The 12,231-nt window shown below is 33.3% G+C and overlaps 1 protein-coding gene across 1 annotated transcript in view; it reads left to right on the top strand.

Moving 5' to 3' along the window:
* Nucleotides 1-5,335: 5,335 nt before the first annotated feature.
* The window catches only part of LOC106673228 (serum response factor homolog), a 57,945-nt gene continuing 51,049 nt past the window's right edge, over nucleotides 5,336-12,231 (top strand). The window contains exon 1 of the mRNA XM_014405252.2: nucleotides 5,336-5,925. Within this exon, the coding sequence (XP_014260738.1) occupies nucleotides 5,491-5,925 (435 nt within the window). The 5' untranslated portion in view covers nucleotides 5,336-5,490. The remainder of the gene's footprint in view (nucleotides 5,926-12,231) is intronic.

Raw genomic sequence — 12,231 nt, 5'->3', positions numbered from 1 at the left:
ACAATCAAACTATTTTTATATATGCGTTATATCTGTGTACAATAAGTTTTATAAAACATTTTTTTTATTTTTTATTGAATATATCTGGTGGTATATTAATATATATATATTTGACGTACAAATTTAAAATATATATATAATTTAATTTGTATGTCAAATATTATTTAGGTACATATTTAAAATAGCGAGGTAAATCAGCATCTATTATATTTTATTGGAGTCATGAGGAGCGGTCAAGAATGAGTTAGTTTAGTAAAACACCTTTTTAATTTTTTTCAGATTTTTCGACCTTTATTCGTGTCATCTTCAAGCCATAAAGTGTGGTGCTATTCTTGGGTGTCATATTGGTTTTGTGTATCTATACACCGCAAGAATAGCACCACACTTTATGCCCTGAAGATGATCCGAATAAAGGTCGAAACGTCGGCAAAAAAGTGAAAAATTGTTTTTCTAAACTACATCATTCTTAACCGCTCCTCACGACTCATTTACATATTTTTCTCAAAGTTTAATTTTACTTTTTTTAATTATAAATTTCTTAAATCAATTTAGTTCCCGCCCTTTGCTGAAATTGTGTAACACTGTTGTATTTAAATTTAAATTGTGTTTTGTTTAATTTAGTTGGTCCTTAAATTCAGAAAATTTGTCCGATTTAAGCAAGTGTTCGTCAACTCTCGTTTTAATTTCTCTGCTGCTTTGTCTTAAATAATATTGCAATCGGTACAATTAACTTGGTAAACCTCCCGGTAAACCTTTTTGACAAATTGTCAACTGTCTTTAGGTTTCGAGAGGATGTTTCTAGGTAGCTCCAGACATGTGGAATTCGCCGAATGCCGAACATGCTCGTCTTGGCATTCACCAAATAGTATGCGTATGCATGGACATATATGCGGGGTTCGTTCAACCAGCCAGTTTGTGCAAATCGTCAACGTACTACCGATTATGATGGACAACAGTGAAACTATCTTTGATGCAGCAGCGGTTGTTTTTTGTAGTGGCTACAAACTCAGTTACCTGCCCACCTCGTCCCGATTTTTGTAATTCGGAAGAGAAGCGTTCCAAATTGGTACAGAACGGACAACTCCAAGACTCATATTGAACCGGCACGGGGTCACTTGCTGGGTCTGTCTCCACTCGCGGGTGGAAACTACACAACACTATTGCTAACTTTTGGTTTAAAAAACAACGCCTCACTATGCCGAACAATTTAACCCCGACTCAGACCACCAGACCCAGTAAGTGACCCTGTACCGATCAACATGAATTCGCCGACTCGCAGACCAAAACCCATCAACAACTTCAAGATTTATCACCAGGCACCCTGTATGTATAATATATAAAATGAAAATAAACTCTGAATCATGAATGTATCAACGCTTGAAGTTCCGATCCCTTGACACGAAGGAATATTATATTAAACAGATTCCTTCACTAAACAAGAATAAAACTTACCTAACTTGAAATGTGCCATTTTTCCTGATGAATTCATACGCCGATACTATAAAACTGGACACACGACATACCACTTTTCGCGAATGATGACAGTTCGTTCCCGCCAATTCATGCCTATCAGCTGAGTACACTTACAGTGATGTCATTTGTCCTGTAGCATCCGAGTACTTCAAAAAATTAAACGGTTTTTATATGTTTGGTCTCGTACTTCATGTTTTTAATTGTCTTTTTTTTTCCAAGGTATTTTTTTTTATCAATGATAAATTTAACTTTTGACCACTTATCACAATTGAATTTATCCCAATCTACTGGAGACAGTAATGAGACAAGCCCTAATGTGAACAAGATGTTTTGTGCCTCTTTGACTATAATTTATGTTCAACCTGGTGATGAGCTTTAAGCTTAAAATCCGGATAATTGTAAACAACGAATTTGAGAGTAGAACAAAAAGGAATATTTATCAATTTCAATATGAATTCTTCATTTCAATTTCTAAATCGTACTCGTCGGTTAAAAACCCCTTGGCTACCTAGTTCCTACTACAATACGAGTATCATAAATTTTCCATTGACTTCACATGGTTTACTACCATAACCCACAGGCCTAAGTCGCCACAATCTTATACAACTGTAGTTTTAGTTCGTTGTACAACCTACCTTAAAGTTTTATGTTGTAGTCAGGATGTCACATGATGAACCCCTTGAGTACATCGTTATACTTCGTGCTCCAAGTGGTAGATGACTTCATTTTAAGAGTCCCACCCTTAAAATATAATTTTAAATGGCAGTATCTGAACATTTTGCACCCTGAATCATCTACAGCTAGTTTCCAATAGACCTGCGTCAAATTCTGTGTCCTCATTTCGACACTTCCGCCTTAGAGCTCTAATATTAAACTGACGAAATGTCACAAATGAGAGAAGGAAAACATAGCCTAAAAAAAGGATGTTATCATTTTTAACCTTTAATATTTACTGTTGTATGATGAATATTTTCACCCTACGACTCTTAATATTAAGATGACAGGGTCGTCCGCGACACACAGTGGGTAGGTGGACGTTCCTGTATGACCGGAATTACTTAAGATGACAGGGCCATCCCATGACGGCCCAAATGTAAAAAAGGGAAAATTAAAACATTCCTCCCCAAAAATATTAATTTGTTTCTCCGATACTAAAAATATAGTACCAGGTCGTCGTTTGTTTAACCCTCTACCGCAAAAACAAGTAGTAGGCGTTTTCAACCTTTGATATTTACTGTTGTCACAGTGACATGACGAACCATGCAGGGAAAAATGACACTTTTCTTGCCAAGTCTTCCTTTCAATTCTAAATAATCCGACGTCCGCCAACACTTATTTATACATATTCTTTGTCCATCATTGTCCAACTATACAATGGCCACATTTTAATATTTCACCGTTAAAATATAATTTTACACTCCTGTGCGTCGCGTCAAACGATGACCAAGTTTAATGAAAAAGATAAAAATTCAAAAATCCTGAAACACAACATTGCCTTCCAGCTATGAAGTTATCTAGAGATATAAAAAATATCATGTAATAATAAAATGTTCTAAGAATAAGATTCAGAATATTCTAATTTGCTAATTCTTCAGAAATCGTGAGATGCGGTCTGGTGTGATGTAGGTTTCAGAAACACATTTTCTTTGTCGTGCCAACATTTCGATCTTTATTGAGATCATCTTCAGGGCTCAAAGTGTTTACACTCTCAACACGACACACAAGAATTGCACAATTACATAGAAAACAAACACTTTGAGCCCTGAAGATGATCTCAATAAAGATCGAAACATTGGCACGATAAAGAAAATGTTTTTCTGAAACCTACATCACACCAGACCGCATCTCACGATTTCTGAATAATTATCTATTAACGGTCACTANTTACACAGAAAACAAACACTTTGAGCCCTGAAGATGATCTCAATAAAGATCTAAACATTGGCACGATAAAGAAAATGTTTTTCTGAAACCTACATCACACCAGACCGCATCTCACGATTTCTGAATAATTATCTATTAACGGTCACTAATCACCACACATTCTAATTTGCTATGCTTTAAAAAGATAAATCAACAAAATACTGTATTTTTGAATATTTTAACAAATAATCTGTAAGCAAAGTAGACCAGAAAATGGTCAAAATTTCGATTTGAATTTATTGTCTAATTCTAGCGTTATAAAACCCTTAGATATCAACTTTCGCGGAAATCGGTCTAAATTAATTTTTGGACTGATAATTTCGACGACCTGACTGACATTCGTAGTACAGGTTCTTAACATAATTAAAAAAAAAAAAAGCTAGTGGACTCTTATGGTTGATAATTCGTTTTAAAGAAATTTTGAAGGTGCATTTTATAACTGTATTAAACATTAAAATCGGTCTATTATTTCCATTTAATAAAACGAGGTTAATTTCTGACAAATAATTTTGCTATTTTCTTATAAAAATATTATATTTTTATGGTACATATGTCATTAAAAAACTACGTTCCTCTTCTGTCAGGTGGTATGTTGGACATTAAAACCTTTTTAGCCGTTTTTGAATTATAGTTGTTTCAGATATTCCGATAACGCCTGTCAAAATCGGGAAAATTTTAGGCGTCAAAAAATTGATAAATTTAAATTCAAATAAATTTGAAATAATATTTCGGGCTCTCTAGAGGTGCTAAAATGAAATTTCATATTAATTTCACTAAAAAAAACATGACAGTTTACTTGAAAAATACTTAGTTTTGAATTTTTTTGATTATTGATAAACTTTGGATAGCGTTTACTATATTTTTATTGCAATCTATATAAAAATTGCTGTAATATGACATATTGACATAGTTGATTTGGGAAAATAGAACGGCGAATAAAACTATTGAAAAACGAAAAATTTCAACATTCCAAAAATATTTTTTTGCGAAACCAGGGCCTATTCACAAGAAGTGGCGTATACGCATCCTTTATTTTGGAGGGTAGATTCACCAAAATAGTTTGGTCCAAATCCGCGACCCCACCGACCTGGTCGTGCCCTTGGGTAAAACTTAATGGCATTAAAACCAAAACAAACTCGATCTGACTTTTAAAATGAAAAAAAAAAAAAATAATAACAATCTCAAAAAGACTAATGGTTAAAATAAATTAAAAAGTTAATTAGGCCATTAAAAAATCTTCTAATATAATGAAATTTTTTTATTTAGTTTTATAGCATAGTACGCACAGTTATTGAAAACTTATTATTGAAAAACAAATGTTTGAGCAAGTAGAACAGCGAAATAAAAATATTAATAAACGGAAAATTTCATCTAAAAAAAAAATTGGCGAAACCATCCATAAACCAGGGCCTATGCACAAGAAGTGGCGTATACGCATTCGATATTTTGGGGTGATGTATCACCAAAAAAAGGTTGATACAAATCGGTGACTCCACCAACCTAGTCTCCCCTTGTCTGTAATGATGATGATTATGTGCGCGGGATATTTGAAAAATGGGCCACCGGCTCGTCGGAGTGTTCGGGGCTTAAATAAGTCCTTTTATCGTTTTCGGACCCGGGGTCGGAATCGGAAATGAAGTCGGTAGCCAAGAGGAGAAAGGGTGGATCTCCGTTTGCCATATTAGGCGGAGTTTACCTAATTTGGCAGCGTCCACTTCTAAATATGGGATCGAGAGGGGGGCGATCTCGGTTTCAGGCTGTATTCATACGCGTTGTCGACGCCTTCGTTGACAGCCGGCGAATCGTCAATTTTAAAATTTTGGGGGCGGCCCGTCTCGCTTTATTTCGACTTTCCGACCCGATCCGCCTTTTGGGAGACGTGGGAAAAGGTTTTCCGCCCTCGGGCCGGGACTACTTTCCCCCCACCGTCGCAGCGGCGAGCGAAGTGGTGTGGCGGCCAGGTCAAATTACGGAGAACAGTCCATGTCCCTGATGATGTCGGAACCGGGGGCAGAGCGTCATGTCCACGAGTATAGCACGTAGTGTCTCTCGACGGGAACTGTGATGATTAGAGTGTGATTTTTGTGTCGAGTGATGGATACCCCTTCAGGTGGGGGAAGAGATTCCCGTTTTAGCATGGGCTACAATATTTCCCTTTTGAGCGGCGAGACGACACCGGAAATATATTCGAACGCCGTACACAGCAGGCCGTCGACTTCGATCACGTCGGGCCTGTCCCGGTCGTCGATGTCGCTCACCGGCTCCTGCGCCTCGCAGAACATGCAGCGCGGCATGAAGAGGGCCTCGTCCGACGTCTGCTACGACCAGGACGGCAGGCAGATCGCCCTCTCCAACGACTGCGGATCGGACATCGTCGACGACGTCTTCTCGCCCGCCCCGCAGAAAGGCTCGCCGCCTTCCAACGGGAAAAAGACGAAAGGACGAGTCAAAATCAAAATGGAATACATCGACAACAAACTGAGGAGATACACAACTTTCTCCAAAAGGAAGACTGGGATCATGAAAAAGGTAACCACACAACCAATAACGTAACCTTCCCCTTGACAACCCTCAGCCTATCTGTTCTATTATTATTTATTCTCAACCGCCTCCCTCAAAATAACCATAACTAAAAAAACAAAACTATTAAAATACACCAGAATATATAAAAAAGAAAAAAAGTTCAAAAAACTTTAGACATTTAAACAAAATAAAACACCCCCTAACTAACCTAAATGATAACCCGTAATATTCAAAATTGAATAATTTTTGTACGAGACGAACGATGCTGGCCCTTCTGGTGTTTGTGCAACGCTCGTGTAATACTTTTTTTTAACGCCATCTGTTTGTTAATTATTCATTTTCTCGTGTTTTAGCGAGTCTAAATTGTTTTTTCCCCCCGGTGAAAATTCACAGTTTTCTTTGAAAATTCTATTTACCCGAAAGGTCTGACACATTTCGTCCGATGTGCTGTGTGCCCGTCGGTTTTAATTGTAATTTTTTTCCCTATTTCGTCTGGACTTTCTCCTTTTCTCCAAAGGGGAAGTATTGATAGATTCAATCCCGTGACTGTTGTTTAATTTCTTATCGGATTTTCCATGCTGTACACGAGGTCGATCAGAAATCAGATATAAGTCGTGTCTTAAGCACCTACTGTACTTTTTCAATGTTAGAAGTATCGATCACTTTTTTTCACTCACAAACACTCTGGATCAAGGCCTTGAAGAAGAAAGCAAATTCGGCTGTTACTGCCAAGTTTTTGACCTGTTTTAAGGTCATCACTGGCAGTAACAACTGAATTTGAGTATTTTGTCATTATTGTTATTATCTACAACACAGTTCTCATTTAGAAAAAAAAAGAAAAAACGTTTTATTTGAATGGAAATACCAAAAATAACAATCAAATAAATAAGATTGTTTTACTTCTGAAGAACTGCTTTGTAAATTTTGAAACGCGCACCATTTTTTTCTTTCACCTATTCTGGATAGTTGAAAATATTTTTATTGTATTTAAAAAAATAATTTTACAAATGGATATTACAACAAATTTCAAAATTTCTTTTGAAGGCTTGTACCTATTTGCGATTGAACCTCATTATACATCATTGTTTAGGTAAATTCAAAAAAAAAGTTTAGTCCCAGCAGATTTAAAAAAACAAAAAATCTGTTGGAGCTGAAAGCTTTTTGAATTACGTAACCGATAATATACAAATTTAAAAGACAAAGTTGTAAAAAATTGATAAATAAATGACAATGTTTTATAAACCGATTGAAATTTTTGCTCCAAGAAAGCCAATAATATTGATCTTTACTGACTACAAAAGAAAAAACAAAATTACTCTTTCGCAAAGCATTTGATTGATAATGAAAAACAAATATTAAAAAAAAAACAACAACTAAAAAACAATAAATTCAAATTAACCATTGTTAGCTTTTTTCGTCTCTTAAAGTGCTGGGAGATTTTGTTGCACGTTTTTTTACCTTATACAGCAAATGGCTGTTGAAGATTATTTTAAAAAACGATTATGTGCAAAGTTAAACTTAAGTATAGTTTCAACAAAACTCGTAATTTTTGTTGGCCTTTATTTGTTCATAGGATGCCAGTCAATCAATCGTGATCTTTACTTTTAAGAATTTAATTTTAACCAAAGAAAAACAGTTTGCCAAGCGACCGGTTTTTTTGCTTGGTTTTGAAAAGAGAATATTGCGAATTTTTTCAATTTTATTTAAAAATGAAGTCATCTCAATCACTCTGGGTCAAGGTATGGTCTTGAAGAAAAAAAAGCAAATTCAGTTGTTACTGCCAAGCTTTCGACCTATTTTAAGGTCATCAGGGTAAAACAATCTTAAATATGTACACAGACTTTTTTGAGCGGCTCAGTCCTGACTTTTAGATCGCCTGTAAAAAACTGATTAAATATATCAATCTGTACCTATTTAAGACTGACTTGCCCTGATGACCTTGAAATAGGTCGAAAGCTTGGAAGTAACAACTGAATTTGATTTTTTCTTCTAGACCGTACCTTGATTCGGAGTGTTCATGAGTGAAAACGTGGTCATTGACAATAATAAGAGTCAACAAGATAACAATTGCGCAAACAAAATTGAAAAACATCACCGTTGAGTTGGAAAAAAAGAATTTTTGAGGGATTTTTAGAATTTTTGGTATGTTTTTGGTATTGCAGTAAATGTATGACGAGAATAATATTTTCAAAAGCTAACTGGAAATCAAAGTAAGAATTTGTTTTCTTTTTATTGATTGATTTTATTATTTACAAATATATATTGCAGTAGAAATACATAAGTTGTATAAAGGCAGGGAAGTGGCGGGGCACTATTTCAACCTGTAACAAAATTTGCTAACTTTTAGAACACCAAGACAAAACATTCATAATATTTATTTGCAAGTGTATAGTTAGGAAAAATTAAACTACAAACCATAAACAAACAGTAATAAAGAAATTTTGAGTTATTTAATCTTAGAATTCTAGCTGTCAGGTATGCGCTTAATTAATGATAAATAAATTAATTAAGTTAAGAACTTACGAGCAAAACTAGGCATTTACACAATAACAAACTATAGGTATAAATATTAACTTCCACAATAATAAACTCAGTAAGAACTTATTACAAAATAAATAATATGTATTATAAAGAAATTGGTAAGTAAGTCAATAAATAAGTTAATAAAAGTTAAAAATAAGTTACTGAAAGTTACAAATAAGTCAATAAAAGTTATAAATAAGTCATTAAAAGTTTATTAAATTATTTCCTTTTTGTAGGCCTTATTATATCGAAGTGTATTTAAAGAAAATTCCCGATTGTAGGACGTTTCGTCGATTCTGTGCCTTTTTCAACTACAATAACTTATTTTTTATTCTTAACATTACAGAAACCTGTGTGTGGTTATTAGTGACCGTTAGTGGAAGATTATTCAAAAATCGTGAGATGCGGTCTGGTGTGATGTAGGTCTCAGAAAAACATTTTCTTTATCGTGCCAACGTTTCGATCTTTATTGAGATCATCTTCAGGGCTCAAAGTGTTTGTCTTCTGTGTAATTGTGCCATTCTTGCGTGTCGTGTTGAGAGTGTAAACATTTTGAGCCCTGAAGATGATCTCGATAAAGATCGAAACGTTGGCACGACAAAGAAATTGTTTTTCTGAAACCTACATAACACCAGACCGCATCTTACGATTTTTGAATAATCTAATTACAGAAACCTTTTAACAATAAGAAATAAACTATTTGCCGTTGAAAATGGCAGAAAATAAAAAAGGAAAATAGTCAATGAATTTAGGTAAAAACGATTTTTTTGGTCCGTTTGTAATACCAGGTAATAATTTTTATACATAAAAAAATCTACACTTTATTTTCAAGCGGTAAATTTTTGTTAAACAATAGATATTTTTTCCAATAAAAAACATAAACTTCATTGTCATTTTAAACTAAGCTGGTTAATCAAAGTAGTTTCCACGTTTTCAAAAGGAAACTTACAAACGATGGAGATGAATCGAACGAATAAATAAAAAATTGGGAAAATATATGCTATATTGCAAATAATACGTTGAAAAAGTGTGGTGGAAAACAACGGGAATCTTTAATGATCAACTTTGTGAAATACAATTAGTAGGTAAATAATAGTGACAGACAATTGTACTATAAAAGAAATAAAGTATTCGACTTATTGTATTAAAAAAGGGATATTCTGGGACAAAGAATAGTATGAAAGGAAAAACCGAATTGTGAAAGAAAAAAAATTGCGACAAGCGAGTGATACTAATCTTAGTATGGTTCGTTTTTTCTTTTTTTTTGCAAGGGTTGAAAAATTTCTGGTAATAGTTTACAAATATTAAACGCTATAAAAATGGTGAAACGAAAAAACTGTCGTTGAAAGAAATAGAACGTGTTTCTACCTTTTTGGTATGCTCAGTTTGGCATAATGCTGTAAATTTTATTCAAAATATTGTAAAATAGAAACGAAAAAATCTTTAAAAAAGATCAATTATTTTTTAACATCCCATGATGGTTACTTGTATTTTGTTATACCAATTTAACCATGTCCTTGATTATGGAAATGGTAATAATACATAACTTACAGTTTTCTAGATGATAAAGTCCATGATTTTTTTACGCTCTTAAAATTAGTTTTAATTAATAATAATTATTTAAAAAAATGGGAACCCTCTTTAAAGGTACAGTTTGACATGCAAACAATTAATTGATACCTGTTCAGGATACTTAAAATAAATAATTGAATAAGCAAATCCCAAGGGTAAGAATATTTCCCTCATTGCCAAGATTAAAAAAAAAAAAAAAACTGTCGGTTGATAGTTATCTATAATCTTGGTCTCCCTATCCTCGCAGATTTTTGTCGCGCAAACTTGTTTCAGCATTTCGCCATCTTCGGTTTGAGAAAAATCAACATTAATGTTAAAATAACAATTACTTTTTTATCACTATATAGTAATTGCGGTTGAACAATTTGTGATCACTCGATTTAATACATCGCAAAAATCCAGTATTGCGCTTTTTTTAAAGTTTGAAACGTCTTTATTTTAAACAAGGACAAAGAAAAAACATTTCTGGCTTCTTTCTTTACATTTTTCTTTTAGACTTTTAAAAATAATAATTAAAGCATTGACAAGTGACTCAATTGCCTGTAAATAGTTGTATAATAATGAGAAGTGAATCTATTAAAATTTGGGCAAAAAATTGTTTTTTTGTTCCTTGCCTTTAATTTTTATTTTATCTTTTGGCCATAAATCATTCGTGATTTTGAGAAATATATTTTTATCTGTTCTAACAACGAACGATTTGTTTATATAATTATCTTGTTGGGGAATCGTGAGATATTTTAACAATAAAAATTGTTTATAGCGGAAAATATCAATGCTGCCAAAACGAAGGCATAGAATTCTAGATTATTTTAATTCCTGCTATTTAACCGGGAAAAAATATGAATCTCATCAAATCCGCTCGTTTTTGAAAAATTGTGCCGGAAGATTGTTACAAAAAAAAAGTTTAACCTCTCTTTCACGATTGGCATATATAGTAGAGAAGACGGTACAAAATTGAAAAAAAAAAACATTTTAACCCCCTTTCATTATTGGCATAAATAGTAGAGAAGACGGTACAAAATTGAAAAAAAAGAAAAAAAAACAGTTCAACCCCCTTTCACGATTGGCATATATAGTAGAGAAGACGGTACAAAATTGAAAAAAATGTTTATGGAAAAAAAACAGTTTAACCCCTCTTTTAGGATTGGCATTTATAGTAGAGAAGACGGTACAAAATTGAAAAAAAAAGTTTATGGAAAAAAAACACCATTTAACCCCCTTTCACTATTGGCATATATAGTAGAGTAGACGGTACAAAATTGAAAAAAACGTTTATGGGAAAAAAACTATTGCAAGTTGACTTCATGGAACAATATTTTTCACCAAGTTTCTAAAGCATTCAGTTGATTGCTAAATTAGTATAAGATCGATATATGTATTTCCGTTTATATGCAATAATGCACAATGCCGGCATATACAATAAGGCGTTCGTCATATTGCCTAGTATAATTAAGAGAACCTTTATTTGAACATTTGGTAAGACTATAATTTTAATTGTTCTATAATGATAAATGATAGTGTATAAAAATTATATCACGTACAATATTTTATTTTATTATTCTCGTTGTGATAAGCGTGACATATTTGTTTAAACTGAAATTTTCTATTTTTTCATTCAAATTCGAATGTTCTTCAACTTGTTTGGCTGTTTGTATTCATTTATGTTGCGTATGATATGGCGAGGAAGTGATTTTCGGCGGACTGACCATTTGGGTCGCGTGGGCGCCTACTTCGTTATAACTTACGGCCGGAAGAATACTTTCGCCGATTATACGACTTAACATAAAAAAAATCCACTCTATATCGTCTACAATTATTGTCAAATCTTAAAATAAATGTTAATTTCATGTATATTTAAGCAGGCGAACAGCGTTCAACATGAATTTTTCCTTTTCAGTTGAATTTTTACGGATAAAGCTAATATTGCTGTTGTTTCGGATAATTAGTATTGACAAACAGACAGCTCAATCGACATTTTGAATTGTACAGATTATAACAGAGTAAAATTTATAGTTTATTGAAATTAAAATCAGCTAATTCTTTAGCAATGATCCATCGATATGACCCAAAAACCAGTTTCAGAAATTGTCAATGAAATTTATATGTTATTATTTATAGTATTGCGATCAAAGCGATATCATGATCGTTGTAACAATTTTGATTTATTTGAATATTTAAGAAAGAAGTACCTTTTGAAAGATTTTCCGTTAAATAATA

This window comes from Cimex lectularius, unplaced genomic scaffold (genome assembly GCF_000648675.2).
Source record: "Cimex lectularius strain Harlan isolate CLEC.00 unplaced genomic scaffold, Clec_2.1 scaffold382, whole genome shotgun sequence".
In the NCBI taxonomy this organism is placed as follows: domain Eukaryota; kingdom Metazoa; phylum Arthropoda; class Insecta; order Hemiptera; family Cimicidae; genus Cimex; species Cimex lectularius.
The sequence above is the reverse complement of the archived record's forward strand: the minus strand, read 5'-3'. Positions and strand labels throughout refer to the sequence as shown.